At 38.5% G+C, this 16,335-nt stretch overlaps 1 protein-coding gene across 1 annotated transcript in view; it reads left to right on the top strand.

Moving 5' to 3' along the window:
* The window catches only part of arap1 (ArfGAP with RhoGAP domain, ankyrin repeat and PH domain 1), a 68,402-nt gene extending 54,841 nt beyond the window's left edge, over nucleotides 1-13,561 (top strand). The window contains exons 28-34 of the mRNA XM_084718089.1: nucleotides 7-152; nucleotides 238-320; nucleotides 2,059-2,118; nucleotides 6,222-6,285; nucleotides 7,342-7,500; nucleotides 10,630-10,667; nucleotides 12,680-13,561. Coding sequence (XP_084574215.1) covers nucleotides 7-152; nucleotides 238-320; nucleotides 2,059-2,118; nucleotides 6,222-6,285; nucleotides 7,342-7,500; nucleotides 10,630-10,650 — 533 coding nt within the window. The 3' untranslated portion in view covers nucleotides 10,651-10,667; nucleotides 12,680-13,561. The remainder of the gene's footprint in view (nucleotides 1-6; nucleotides 153-237; nucleotides 321-2,058; nucleotides 2,119-6,221; nucleotides 6,286-7,341; nucleotides 7,501-10,629; nucleotides 10,668-12,679) is intronic.
* The last annotated feature ends 2,774 nt before the right edge of the window (nucleotides 13,562-16,335 follow it).

Genomic DNA, 16,335 nt, shown 5'->3' with positions numbered 1-16,335 from the left:
CTCCAGCCAGTAAAGTGGATCCATCCAAACACGGGATGATGAAATTCAGAGAAGAGCGAAGCATCTTGGGATTGGGACTGTCCTCTGGAAGTTTCCACGACCGATATTTCATCCTCAACTCCAGCTCTCTCAGAATGTACAAGGAAGTCAGAGTAAGATTGACAGATTTACTTTTTACAGTTTGTCCGTTGTCACATTCTTTCACAGGCTCATAAACTGTGTTTCTGTCTCTCTCAGAGTAACCGTCCAGAACGTGACTGGCCAGTGAAAAACCTCAAGGTTTACCTGGGTATTAAGAAGAAGCTCCGTCCTCCAACATGGTGAGCACATGCAGTCAGTGTAGCGCTGATGTCACTTCCCGTCCTCCTCATGATGCAGTGACTGCTCGGAACGGTGAAAGCTGAGATTCTGTACCAATAGGAAGACTTTGATTGGCACAAAATAATGTGCCAATACTTAAGAGGAAGAACATAATCTATTTTGGTCTGCAGATAGAAATTAGTATCAATCTACAAATTCATATACATAAATACATAGCCTCTCACAAAAAGTGGCAGATGCTTAAATATTGCGGTTGAGAGCAGCTGAAAGTATTGAATCAACTTCTTTACTTCTAATATGAACAAGTGTATCTTCAGAAAGGTATTCAGAGTATAAAAGTAAAAAGTCCCCCTCTGAAGGACACTTGTACCTGCTGTTATACATGTACAAAGCTAACCGAACCTCAGATTTTCACCACACTTGAGTGTCCCTCTCTTTGTCTGTTTTGTCTTCTTATGTCTGTCATTAATATGGTGTGACGGATCCACCAGGAAATCATCTCTGTTTTATTCTCCAATTCATTTATGTTGAAATCAGACTTGATATTGTGGTGGTGGCATGCAGTGACGCAAAATAAAAAATAATCCGTAATGTCCCTGAAATGCTTAGAGTAAAAGTAAGAAGTTGTCTGAAAAATAAATACTCCATTAAATTACAGACACCTGCAAACTTAACAGAAGTACAGTAACAAAGTATTTGTACTTCCCTACTTCCCACCTTTGCAATAAAGTAATATAACATTAAAACTTCTGCAGTCTGAAAGGTGCAGACTGAAGCTACAGTACACTATAATGCCTACCCTCCTCCCTGGATCTTATAAAATGCTCTCAGCACATCCAGCATTCACTTTGTGCTGAATGCTATAAGTCTGAACCTTTGATGTTTGTTTTAACAAAGTGATTCATATATACACACCACTTCAGTAGCTGAGTGCAACACCTCTAGACCACTATACCACTGGTAGGAGCTAGTATTAATGCATTCATAATCAAAATCCAGTTTTTAATCTTAATTCAAATCAAAAGTGCTTCTTAAGCCTTTAGCTGTGTGATCAGTTTTGTCTGTGTGTCCGATAAAGGGGTTCCCAAATTATTTCAGTAGTAGAGGCAGGATTTTAGAGGATTTTGTCTCAACAAAGCCCTTCAGAGTATTTATTTTTAATTTTAAATTTGAAGTTAATAAAGTTTTCAGTCTATCAATGATCAAACTGGGATCACAATAAATTACAGTCAATCATAATGGCCAACCTGTTGTTCCAACTTCCAAAAAATGTGACACACATACACACATGCACGCATGCACACACACACACACACACACACACACACACACACACACACACACACACACACACACACACACACACACACACACACTGTCAATGGGCATTTTCATTCAACTGTTTTCTTTTTTTTGTATCTAAACCAAATCTGTTGATGCCCCTGAGATTATTTCAGAATCAATCTGTTTAAACTCTACACAATAGAGCCAATTCTGCAGCCCCACTTGTTCTTCAGCATAATACTTTAAAGGACTAACAGATGGCTGAATTTAAACAATTAATTTTCCAATTTTAGGTACATTTTAATTATTTGCCTTATCTGAAATAGCTCATGGGGACTTATAAAAAGAGTGACCACCAGGGGGCAGACTGAGCCTAAGAATCAGAAGCTGCTGTGACTGAAATAATTGTGCTGCTGCTGAATTTTCTTGGTCTCTTTCTCTTTCTGTTTGCAGTTGGGGACTGACGGTGGTGTATGAAAGTAAGAAACAAGAGAAGCCAGAGAAACAGCAGTGGTGAGTAGCTGTCCAGTGCTGCATGTACAGCATCAGGACCTTTTTATATACAGTTCATAGCTGTCAGCACAGTGCATTCACAGTTCAGCTCAGTCCTGCTCGAGTTGTCAGTCTCAACAAGATACATGGTTTATTCCCTCTGAATTACACCCAAACCCCAGACAGATTTGGTGCAGTGGTCTGCTCTCTCAGCTACATTAGATTAGATTTTATTTTTAACTTTAAGGTAAAAAATATAAGTAAGGAAAACAGCAAGAATAACCAATGAACAGCAAATGTTCAGCAATAAATATTTTTTGTCAGACAAGAAGAAGGCAGAAGTGAAGAGTCTTACCCCCTTTTATGCATTTCATCATTAAACTTTGTGTTAAAGTTTTAGCTTTTTGCTCCTGTTTTCACTAAATACAACTCAAACAAATGAAACATTTTTTTCTGAAAAAAAAAAGAAATGCACACTTGTATCACTTTCAAAATGTTTGCGACTGCCAAATTGACATTAATCACTTTAGATGTTGGCAATGACAAACAAACTTAAACATGTTATTTTTTTAAGTAAAGCATATTTTCTTTATAAAGTCATGAGAGGAAAATGAACCCTCAACCCTCATTTTTGACCCACTTATACAACCAGTGAGCTAGGAATTTCCTTTTGCACATTCACTGTACTGTATCCGGCTCCATGCCTCACGTAAAACTCAGTTTCTGGTTGATTATGGACAGCACTGAGCCCTTTGTCTGGACATTAGACAAGCAGACAATCACTTTTTTAACATGGGTGGCAATGGGAAATTGCGGCGTCACCGATTTCAGTATTTTTCAAAAGTTATCGCCATTTGGAAGACATTTCAGATGTTATTAATGACAGTTGAAAGAGTTTCTGTTGCAGTTTGCATGGGCTCATGTTACATAATGTTTGTAATATAGTCTCTTTCATGGCTACTTGGACAACTCCCTAAGTAGCCATGAAAGTTAAATGCTTATTCAGTATGATGTTTTTTTCCCTTAATTTTATTTCTGTCCTACTATAATTAAAGCATCATACTAAGATACAACACTACCATACCTTTTTATCTCTCTGCTGTAGTACAATACAATACAACATAATACAATACAACTTTATTAATCCTACTAGGGGCAGTTTGATGGAGCAGCTTGTTATACACAAAGCAAAACCCTTAGTAACATTCAAACAAACAAATCATGATCCAGGTGAGCTACATATGGAATAGAATCTATAAATAAATATGATAAATAAACCTGCTAAGCAAGAAAGAAAGATCATATAAAGCATATTCCACAAATGACAATTCTTAAAACACATACAGTATTATAGAGTAGAATGAACGATCTTGAATAGCATTTCATTTTGCAAGCAGGTAAAGACGTAACAACACCCTGATGGCAACGGAGAAAATTTACTTCCAAGATGCCCAGAAGAGAGCTTCTGGCATGCTTGCTGTTAATGCTGTCTGATTTTTTTTTCCCTTAGTGGCAGAGTTATCACATTTTTGACGTGCATGTAAACATGACCAATGTTAGAAAAAAAAGCCAGCAGTTTCTCTGTAGGCAGAGAAAACGGGTCAGATCCCTGCGTGAGAGTTTGGCGAAGGAGGCACATGAAAGGTCGGCTCCACCCAGGAGGGAAACACACATGAGTACACCTGTAACCATGCCTCTATTCTAATCCAGGTCTCTTCACATATACATCCCTCTGTGTGTGTGTGTGTGTGTGTGTGTGCGCGCGTGCATCAGTTTTTGTCGTACATCCATGTGCAGGCTCTGTGTGTGTCCTTGTGTTCATGTTACAGCGGGCTCTACACTGTCAACAGCAGTAGACATCAGCACTGTTGTAATGGTAGCGCTGTTCTCATCACGCTGTAGGCAGTATCATCTCTCAGTTACGCTCCATTGCCGTGTCGCTCATAGCAAAGAAAACACACCTGAGAGGAAGAGAGGGAGGGTATGTGGAAGATAGATAAAGACAGCAAGGCCAGCAAGTGGCAAGTAGAGAGGCAAAGTGTCACACTGAAGGAGTGAAAGTGTGTACTAAGAAATTTATCAATAAAAAAAAGGAAGCTGAGCAACGAGTGGTTAGAGATAAGGAAGAAAGTGACAATATGGAAAAATTAATGGATGAGGAGGTTCCTATATGGCTGACTGAACCTTTCCCTCCCAACCTGCACTTCATGTCACTTAGCTTTATCCCGTTAATGCTTCTATCCACTTAAAACTGTCTTACACTTGTTCATTTTCCCTTTTTGTTGCACTATTTTATCAGCATGTTCACGTAGTTTCTCATTTAAGCTCAGAATATTATGTAAATTGTATTCCATGTCTTTATGGAAAACCATGATGATAAATGTGCAGCATTTATTCTTCTGCAGCTGATAATGTTCTAGATTAGCACCACAGTTAATTGCACGGAAAGTAAATGTATTGTAGAGCATTACTGAATACAGCACTGTAGGTACGCACGCTAGAGTAGAGCGACTGTCCTCTTTTGAATCCCGACAAGCACTAATGAGCTCTTCTGGCCTTAATGATGCAAAAGGAGGAGCTCTGTGTGCGTGTGTGTGCGTGTGTGTGCGCGCGTGCGTGTGTGTGCGCGCGTGGTGTTGTGCATGTGAGCCAAATCTCGTCATAGTAGACAAATTTATGTCTGCAGTGAGTGTAGTGTGTGTGCTTTACCAGGGGTTTCAAAGTCTGAGACTGTGGGCCTTCCCCTTAGACAATGCTTGTAAAAATCTTCCCCCATCAAGATTCCTTGCTGAGTTTTTCTCAATTCCTGGATGTCTTAGGGATCATGATTATGTTATTTGATCACGCAGACAATCAGCAATTGAGCCAAGGTTGACTAATATCATTTCATATGAAACCAAATGCATACAATGGGTCTGTCCAAATGCATTTATTATTATTGTTATTATTATTATTAGACTCTGACTCTGGGAAAGAAGGGAAATGGTAAAATTCCCCCAGACAAGTGTATCTCTGAAATATCTCTTCAACTAAATCACACACTTTTAGGCTAGTTTATGTGATATCCTTTTGACAACTATGTTACAGTCAATTAATTGTCAACTATTAAATTAATTGTCAACTATTTTGATAATCAATTCATCTTTATGAGTCTTTTTATTTTTAGAATAAAAGCATTTGAAGTCTCTGATTTTAGTGTCTTAAATGTGAATATTTTCTGGTTTACTCCTCCATGACAGTAAACTGAATGTCTTTTGCTTGTGGACAAAACAATAAATTTGAGGACACCCTCTTGAGCTTTGGAAAACACTGATCAATATTTTTCACAGAATTTTATTGACCAAACAGATTAGCTGATGATGAAAGTAACTGTTCCTCACAGCTGTAAACTAGCGTAATAATATTTCGCTTCCATTCACTGAGCCTCCCCTGAGACTGTTTGGATTCCTCCTGCAGAGACCCTCCTCCTGCTCTGAACACCTCTGCGCTGTACTGTATATGTTTTAGTTCTCAAGTCTGCATCAGTGTTGTGTTGTGTCTCTGTGGAGGGCACTTGAATAAGTTGTGCAGTCTAAATTTGTTCTCACAGTGATAATGATTGTATAAATAAAGCTTATTTATTCAGCATCACAGCATGGCTGATGACTCAGAGGGCTCTGTGACGGCAACCTGAGTGGCATAAAATATGCATATACGCAGACAGACATAACAGAGACACAATTACACTTTTTACGGACACAGGCACACACACACACACAAACACACACACACACTGAACGTTGAAGGTCCCAATCAGTGCTTCTCTTTGTCTGGAGTTTAAATTAGGAATCACACTCAGTGTTTATGCCTGTGGCGCCACCACCAGGCGCAATAAGAGAGGGTGTGTCAATTTCAGTTAATATCTTTGACTACTACTGTCTTTCTTTCTTCTGGTTCTTTTTACAAATTTCCCTTTAGTCTCCAAATGCCTCTCTGTACTATCTGACTTCTTTTTGCCCTAAGACCGACCCGCCCACACACACACACGCATACACACACACACACACACACACACTCACTCTTACGTAGTTCCTGGTTTTTATCACACTGTCTCCCTCACTTCATCACCCTCTGTTTATTTGCAGGTATCTCTGCTGTGACACCCAGTCAGAAATGAGGGAGTGGTATGCTACTTTTCTCAGTATACAGGTATGATATCTCTCTTTCTCTCTCTCTCTCTCTCTCTCACACACACACACGTAAAAACAATAAGTTGACAATTTGCTATTTATTTCTACTGACCATTAAAGGGATAGTTCAGATATTTGAAGTGGGGTTGTATGAGATACTCATCCATAGTCAGGATATTACCTATAGTACAGTAGATGTTGGTCATCGGCACGTTGCCAGTTTTACAGAATCTCAGAATATTATTTTAAATGTATGTTAAAGTTTCAATGTTTTACCATGCCATCAGACAGTCTTTTCCAGTGTTCCACATTATATAAGCCAAGTATCGCTCTTTTTCCAAAACAACCAGACTCCTAAAGCAACATTAGTCATTTTACCAGACAGAACATGGAAGATGCTCATCTACTGGTCTCTCGATTGGTTAGTTAGTTGTTTGTGTTTTTGTGTGATTTAAGTGCTTTAAAAAATTAGTTCGGATTTGCCAAAGTCACACAGCAACATAAACAAAGTAATTATTTGAGGCAGTGGTAGACCAGCAACTCACATGTCATGTGATTTAAAATTATTGTTTTTCCTTAAGGAATTTGGTTGAATTGGGCAGAATGATAATCGGCTTATATAATGGTGATTTCACATTGGAAAGAACTGTCATGGCAAGGTAAAATGGTGAAAATATTCTAAATATAGTGTGTGGTTTTTTTTTTGTAGTTGGCTAAAATAGGATTTGTTGCCTTGTCTATAGCGGTACATTGCTTAGTTTCCTGTACCAGTACTCCAGTGGCTTCTCCTAACTGGAAATGTGCCAACAGTTATCCGCTGTAGGTAATACACTAACTGTGCCTCATACAAGCTCACTTCAAAAAATCCTAATTATCCCTTTTCAAGCTTGTAAAAACCATCTGTTTTGGATATAGTACTCAGCGTTAGTTATAACACAGCTCTGTGAGATGGAGTATACCTCAACAGGACGCAGCGCAGTAACATGCAAACAATGTTTTTCCCAATCTGCTTATAGTCTTGTAGTATTGTAAATTCTCTTTTTGCTCTGTTTCCTCTCCCTTCTCATCACTAAAGTACGATGGCAACGTGTGGCCTCAGGACGGACTCCAGCAGGCGCGGGTGAGCCGCGCGTTGCCGGACACGCGTCATGGTAACGTGTCATTGATACCACTGCGTGGCAGTGAGAATGAGATGCGGAACAGCGTCGCGGCTTTCAGCCAAGACCCGCTTGCTGTGAGTCAACCTACCAATCACTGGGACTAATCTAGGACAAACCAGGAAGCTCAATTCGAAAGCTCCTGGCTAATCAGAGACATTCATGCTGCACAGGTGATCCAGACCCTCAACCTTAATCCTCACTGGAAGAGCAGAACAAATTTGCACTGAACATGTGCTGGTCGTGCAACGTGTCCTTTACATTTCAAGGACAGAACTCGATTGAGAATCCACTCTCACTCTGCATCAGTCAAGTAAAAAAAAAACAAACAAGTGCATTTATTATTTGTCTTTTCTTTTTATTATTTACTCTCACCAAAAGGAGGACAGAAGTTTTCTGGTAGCACCTGTGCAGAATCAATCATCTCTGATCAATGATTCATCTTTGATTTAATCACCATGACAGGATCTGGGTTCTTAAACTGTGAGTTTTGACCAAAAACAGGTTCTAAGGCTCTCCTTTGTGAAACTGTGACTGGGTTGCACCAATAAATAAATAAATAAACAAATAAAATTAAGAAGATTAAATTAAGATGAATTTAAAAGCTAATCTCAGTTTAGTGGATATATAAATAGAGTTTAATCAATATGGAGATGTTTGCTTACCCAAATAGAATAAATAATAAATTTGTCAGGATCTAGTAAGTATTAGTGGCTGCTCTATATTCCTTGACAAAACATATCATTGTTTGCAAGCTAGCTACAGAATTAACGAAATGCTGCATTGTTTGCTAGCTAGCAAAAAGGTAAAAAAAAGTTATATTGCTTACTAGCTTGCTAAAATTTTAACAGAAGGTTACATTGCTTGCTAGATTTTTGCGAAAAACTAAGTTAGCCTTGTTAGCCTACCCATGATGACTCTGAAATAAACTATTTTTCTCAGTCCCTCTAAAAACGGGTGCTACTTTAAAAGTTAAAACCCCTCAGGTGTAAATTTAAAGGTAATAGTTGATCATAGATTAAATCTCAGTATAAAGTTTTGGTGCAACAGAATTAAATTTAATCAAGGTTTAGAGTAAGAAGTAAACTGAGATTTGAAGGGAGGTTAAGATTTAATATTTAGTTTAATAGTTATTAATTTCAAACTAGTTTAAAAGTTTGGTTCAACATAACAACATGATTTAATCAGGTTTAAAAATGAATCCTTGTTGGTGCAAACCAACATGTGTTTTCATGAGCCTGGATTCCAGGACAAGAGAATAAATGACTAATCAGTATCTGGATCTGAAAAATGTTTAAGAATCCAGATGAGGAGGAGGAGTAGACGACAGCATCTTCATACTGCAGGAGGTTTTGGACTGAGAACCAACAAAACAGAATTTCAGCGAGAGTTATTCTGGTGATGCTCTGCTAAAGCTCGAAAGCCTCAAAACACCAAAGGAACAACAGAAACAAAGACTAACACATTTGAAGTGAACTTGTGCCTGCAGGCAAACTATGATGAACACCGTGTTTCATAGCACCGCTGCCGTATCAGCTCACAGAGTTGTGTACTTGGCAGGAGTCTGACAAACATCACCGTTGGTTTGTTGGATGATGTTTAAACCAGACCTGTTCAACAACATCAATATCACCACCTCTTATTACCATCTCTTATTTTCGTATAAGATTTGATTGCAGCCATCGGAAATAATCTCAGTCTTAGTGCTATTGGACCGCAAGTCTACAATCTGATGATGCTGTTGTCTCCTCCTGCTGTTTCCAGCCATCACATGCCTCTCATTAGTTTGCTGCCGACTGCAGCAGCACATAAGAATTCAACTCAGTCTCTGGCAACAACACGATTCCTGGGTTGCTGTGTTGTTGCCTTCCAGATATTTGCTATTGATCCCGGTCTGTTGAGTGTATTGACTGGATACAATTTTTGGGAGTGTGGGAGGAGGTGTGATTGCTTTGGTGACGGGGCAGCAGCAGCAGAAGCCGGGTGTGCAGGATTTTTGTGTGTGTGAGGGGGTGGAGAAGGGAGAGGCAATGTGTATTTAAAGATCCAATTTTCTACGTGGATTGAAAGAGTAAATGTGGAAAACTGTGTGTGTGTGTGTTTGTGTGTGTGTGTGTGTGTGTGTGTGTGTGTGTGTGTGTGTGTGTTTGTGAGGATGGCTGCTCCTGATTATGACCCTCAAGGTGAATCCAAAGATGTTCAGTGTTATTTTGAATGTAAAGGAATAGTTCAGATTATTTTATGTGGGGTTGTATGAGGTACGATAGATGGGGGTCGACACGCCCCCAGTTTGGAGAAGCAGAGAGGAGAACCAGCATGGAAGATGAGCAATGAACTGCTGTCAACAGTGTCAGCAACAAACTGTCATTTGAAAAAGGTCCACTTAAAAAACAAAGTCAACATCAGTTTAAGTGTATGCTATATTTAGAATTTTATTACTGCTTTACTTTACCATCAGACAACCTTTTCAGATGTGACTTTGCTGTTATATAAGCCAAATACCCCTCTTTCCAAACCAACCAAACTCCATGGGTGAAATCATTAATTTTACCACACAAAACACAGAAGTTACTGGTCTACCGCTGCCTCGATCCGTTAGTTAGTTTGTGTTATTTTGTGACTTTGGTGTTTTAAAAGGATTTTCTGGATTCACCAAATTCACACAATAACACAAATGAACAAATCAGTGATTGACCAGCAACACCTGTGTTCTACAAGGTAAAATTACTGATTTCACCTGTGGAGTTTGGGTGATTTGGAGAGAGTGATATTTGGCTTTAATAACAGACAGACAGCAAAGTAAATGTAGCATACATTTAAACTGATTTAAACTGAGTTTTTTATATACTTGCTGACCCTGTCCACAGCAGTTCATGATTACCTTCAGTCTCTGCTTCTCCAAACTGGTGGCGTGTCAACCAGCATCTACTGTAGCTAATACACTGACTATCAATAAATATCTCACACAACCCTATATTAAATATCTTTATTTGTCTTTTCTCTCACACTCAAGTCCTCTTCACACTTCTCTTGTTGTTTAAATATACTATTACTACCTGCCTGCCCCTTCATCTCTCTCACCCTACATTTCTTTCCTGTCTTCAGTCCATCACTGTCCTCACCTCTCTCTATTTCTACACCTCCAGGTTCCTCCTATCTGTCCATCTCCCTCCCTGTCATAACCCCCTCTGTTATTTATCTTTCAGCTCTTTAGAGACGTTCGATAATGGTGGCTGCAGGAAAGGTAAGGTGATTTTGCTGTACCATATGTACATTTTCAAATTAACTACATTTTGAACATTTTCATCAGATGTGCATTCTTCTTTTTTCTATGAGAGCTGGATCAAGCTCATAGGGTGATATAACCAAAGACAAAAACATTCCTTGTGAATGTGAGGATATTACAGTCAAACCGTATTCTTGCTACTATTCTTTACTATTTCTTCCAGCCTTAGTTTGGCAGGTGGGACCTCTGCTTTCCAACAGAACATAAAATAAGTTTCTTTGCTGCAGTAAGTGCATAAGATGGCCACTGTTATTGACAGTTATTAAGCAGGGAGAAGTGTTCAGAGACTCTGAGCACCACCAGAAGTGGGTCAGGTCTCATTAGTGTATGAAATATATCTGATAACATTCAGAATATGTTGGTCCAAATCAGAACTAATTCAGGACAGAGAACAAAACTGTGGTGTCTTCAGTGTGGCATTTATCACAAAATGGGGATACATCTGTAAAGATTTTGTGTAGTTTTGTTTTAATATAGTGAAGTCTGGATTATCTTATATTTAATAACACAGTACCTAGAGTAAGCAGGGCACTTGGTGTATGTTCTTTAATGCTTTATTCCCTCTTTATGACATTTTCACTGTTATACCCACAGCTGTTCAAACATGATGAACCTAAAAATGACACAAATGAGTAAATAAATCACAATCAAGTTGAAAAAACTATTAAATACAAGCTTAATTCTTCTTAAAACAGAAGTTTTTATGGCAGTCATGTGCATCTTACTGCAGCTCTGCCCCTGGTGGGGCATAAAGCCACTGCAGGGGGGGCATGGATGACCAGGGTAAAAATCTGAAGTAAAACCAAGTTGGATGAGATGATTTATGCAGGGAAAATAAAACGAGTTTGCTGATGTTATTGTACTGACATTTATTTCACAGTGATTCACCTTTGATCCTTTTTCATGAGTTGCCTCCCCTATCAATGTTAATAACTGGTATAAAAAAAAAAATAAAAAGATAAAATAACTGGGGGGTCGAGGGGGTGAACTTTTTCTGTCTTCTGAAATGGGGCGTGCTAAAAACCACTGCTGTAGCTCATCACGAGTGACTCTGTGAAATGTTGCAGAAATGAATGAATTGAATTAGTGGATTGACAGATAATGTATCCTGTTTTTGATAATTCATTGATCGTGAAGTTAGTTATCAAACTAAAAAATACAAAATATTTGCTGGTTCCATCTTCAAAAATGTGAGACTGCTTGTGTCTGTTTCATATCTGTGTTTAGATAAATATCTTTGCTTTTTGCACTGTGGATCTAACAGAATAAGCAATTTAAAGGTGTCAACTAGGATTCACAAATGAAACGGTAATTCATTGCCGCCCCGTAGTATAGAAGAGAATTGTGTAATAAGACATAGACACGTCATTAAGTTTGAATGAAAGATAAAAGATTTAAGAAAACATGACTACCAAAAGAGAAGCCACTATGCCAGCAGTGTGGGGGAACTGCTGTAGAGATCTACAGATCTACATCAGACCTCTTGTTTTTTTGTTTTTTTAAGTTTTCTTTTTAGGGTATTATTTGTCCCAAGGTTGGTTTTCTTGCGCTGTCAAAGCAATAAAATACTTCCAGTGCTTTATTTTGTTGCGGTCAAGCCCGGAGAGCTATTTGAATTTGATGAAGCATTTTCTCTCCCTGATTTGCTGCTTCGTCTGTCAGGATGTGTATCTGCGTTAATCTGCTCTCTTGACCGCTGCTTATTGAGTCCACATCATGTCAGCAGCCTCATATCTGGTTGCCATGGCTCTGAGACATTCATAGTCTGGATGAAAATTTTAAGCCTGACCTCTCAGGGGACTTTGAAAAAGTGCTGTGAAACTGGTTTTAGGTTCAGGGATAAAAGCTGACCTAACGAGATTAAAAAAACATGTACAAGTGAATAAGGGTCATTTTAATGAATAAAAAGTTCAGGATGTGACAGCACTGAATTGAACATCTGACTCTCTCTGGTTTTCTGCTCTTTAAAGGGCGGACGGTCAGCCTCAGATGACCTCAGAACATTCCAGTGACATCATCATTCTACGACTGTGATGACCAGAGTGACGGACACTCATACTGTACGTGGATTGCGGCCCTACACTGCAGTCTGCGCCTTTTTCAATACGAACTGGACCAACAAGCAAACGAGAGGATCACATGTAAAACAGAACCACTGGTTCCTCTGCACACATGGACTTTACTTGACTAGATGTACAGTAGAAGCAGCTGGGAGCTGTGGCATTACAGATGGATGGACTACAATCACCCTGAAGATATCCGACTTGCTCCCAGCTCGATGAGCGACAAGTCTGCGCCCAACTGCGTTGCATGATGGGACAGAGGCATGAAAGACATGCTGAGAGAAACCTTAATTTCTTTAATGTATTTTCTGTCAGAAATAGTTGGATTATTCTAGGCACTATCATCAAGTGCTCAGAGATTTTTTAAAATAGAAGATTTATGTTTATTTACTTGCCGTTGTAGCTGAATCTGATTTATAATTCTCTGTGATTTTTAGCACTCTTTCTGTTCTATTGCTCAAAGAATTGTTAAGATAATCCTGCAGTTCAAAACTGCGCCTGTTAGCAAAGCTGATGCCATCGGAGACGGTGACCTGATTTTGTCCAGAGTTTGTTCCACAGGGACCGAGACAGGGACTGAGAGAGAGCTGAGAAATGACAGGTGATGTATCCGTGTCTGTTACTCCACAGGACATTTGCCAGTGTTGTGCAAAGCCTCGGTCAGTGTTGCATATTTGTGCTTGTGTCCGTTTGTCTGCGCGTGTGTACCAGTGTGCACACAGTGTGTGTGAATACATGTAGGTGTGTTTGTGAGGAGTGAAGGAAAGAGAGGCATATGCTGAAATTAAATGTACTACATAGAGATTATAACTGGTTATGAAACAGTCCCAATTCATTACTGATACCTCTATATGACCTACATAAGCAAACGACACCATCAGCGAGAATATTCTTCTACATAGTTGCCTTTAATGGCTGCCACCAGGTTGGATTCTCCATCAAATCAGATGAAACAAGCCTGTGTTTACGCTTTCCAAAGCAAAATTACAATGAGTCGTACATTAGGCAATTAAAAACGCAGCTATATTGACATTATATTTTGTGGTTCTGGTGGTGAAAATGGCAGGGGGAAGTTCCATGTAGTTACTTTAAAATCAGAAGAAGAAAGACAGTTGAGGGCGAAATGGCTTCAGAAATGGTTGGAATATATGATACAATAGAAAAATATTTGATTTACTATTGTGCCTTATTCTGCATAAAATAAACCCCTTCAGTGGGTCATATTTCAGGCCATATTCATATATTCAAACAAGGTTTTTGCCCCAGCCTGATTAGTAGTCCTACCTTTCTTCCTGTTCTCAGCACTGCCTCCTCTCTGTAGGTCCTTTCCTAAAACCTGTGAAGCTCAATATGCAGTACAGTCCATGGGCAGTTTTGTCATTAACCAGCAGTATTTATGAAGTTTTAGATAATGAATTAGTCACTTTGGAATAAACATGTCTTTTATTTGTTTATTATGCCCAACATAGAATAATTGTAACTTGTATTGTTATAGTTTGTTCATCAAAACCCCAGAACAGGACACAGACCTTCCTGTAAGCACAAGAAACAAAATTAAAATGCATTAAAATCTTGTATCATTCTTTCTACTTGGGTCCAAGCTTGTATATATTTTGTGAAAAGGAGAGCCGTGAAACAATCCGTTGTTACGTGTATTAACCAGTCAACAGTTGCCTCACCAGCTGTGCCACCTGTAGGGTTTCCCTGTTTGTAAAGATTTCTTATTTATTTGGACAGCAGGGGACGCTCCACCTCTGCTGCTGAGACATCATGATGATCAGCTAAATGTTAGTTTTAAACAAGCACAGTTTGTGTGAATAATGTGTATATGCAGTGTGTGTGTGAGTGTGTGTGCGTGTTATTAGCTGTCCTCCAGCTCAGACCTCAGTGGGAGGCGAGGGAAGACTAACGTAATTACACTCCCTGTTGGAAGTATTCATTCACTCCATGAACTGTTCGCCATGTTTCATTGTTTTCAACGTTGAATCACAGTGGATGTACTTTTTTTTTTTTTAAGTATCATCAAAAAAAAGAGTAAGCAGATATTTAAAAATTCAGATCAGAGTTATTTACAAATATTAACACAAAATAATTGCATATGTATTCAGCTAATAAGCCCTGTTAAGTTACATCAGAAACGTGAGCAAACAATCAACTTAAGTCCGGCCACAAACTTTGGATTGAGTTAAAGTTTGGACTGTAGTATCATGCAATCAATTAGTTGTCAACTATTAAATTAATCACCAACTATTTTGATAATCGAAAAACTGTTTTGAATCATTTTTCAAGAAAAAAAAAGATCGTATCATGAATGTCTTTGCGTTGTGGATAAAACCATAATTTTAGGACGACATTTTAGGCTTTCGTAAACACTGATCGACATTTTCCACCATTTTCTGACATTTTAAGGTCCAAACAACTAATTGATTAACTGAGAAACCAGTCAGCAGGTTAATCACTAATGGAAAATATTCATTCTGTGTAGCCCTGAATCTTACACATGTTGTTTCAAGGTCTTGTACTTTCCTTCTGGCAAATGTTTTGAAGTCATGAATTCTTTTGACAGCCATGAAACAGCAGCTGGTGAAGCACCGGTTGTATTCATTGTTCTTCCCATCATGCAGTGTCCACAGGCCTCTTAGCGCCCTCCTTCTAAGTGCCCTTTTCACACAGTCAGTTGTTCCAGGCAGATTTCCAATTGTGCCATATTCTTTACATGTTTTTTTTTTTTTCATGAAAGAGCCATTTAGTTTTCTGTTACTTGTTTTCTTGCGTCTTCTCGCACAGATTTGTTTCAAATGTCCTTTTGCATTCATAGTTTTTATTGAAAACTGAGATACAGCTGTATTTACCCATTTGTTTGGTTGGTTGGTTTTTTTTTACACCTGCCTTACTCACAAATCATCCATTTTTACTTTTTACGTGACTTCTGAAAACACCTAACTGCAGCTTTGATGGCTGAATACAAATAATTGTTTTCTGATTTTTTTTTATCTGGAACTGATTTGGATGTATTTGTGGAAGTTTATCAAGGTCATGTTTTTTTTTACATTTACATTTCTCTCAAAAACATCCTGAGTACAAAGCAGTGATTCAGTGTTGTAAAACAATAATGGTAACACTTTATTTGAAGAGGTGTGCATAACACTGTCATTACACTGTCATAACCATGTTATGACCCCTGTCATGAACATTAAGAGGTCTTTATGAGCGTTTATGACTATTGTCATTAAGTTTCACTCTAGCAGTTGAAATGATAACTTGACATTAATCAAACCAATAATGTCTTTGTTATGACAACCTAACATTAACCAAGACAAAATAACCTGTCAATGACAACTTGACATTATCAGACAAACCGCTGTCAGTCCGTCAGTTAAACCACCTCAGTACTGTACTGTCATCAGAATGACCATATAACTTTTAATGACATTTTTATGACAAGTCCAAATGGTATCACTTTAGTTTAAGTCCAGGAAGTTATTCTTGACAATGTTACAAAAGTGTAATAAAGTATAATAAAATTTAATGACATCTTCATGACCAAGTCCAAAATTTACCAC

The sequence above is a fragment of the Lutjanus erythropterus genome, chromosome 4 (genome assembly GCF_056507025.1).
Source record: "Lutjanus erythropterus isolate fLutEry1 chromosome 4, fLutEry1.hap2, whole genome shotgun sequence".
Classification (NCBI taxonomy): Eukaryota; Metazoa; Chordata; class Actinopteri; order Lutjaniformes; family Lutjanidae; genus Lutjanus; species Lutjanus erythropterus.
This window is presented reverse-complemented; position numbering and strand designations above follow the sequence as displayed.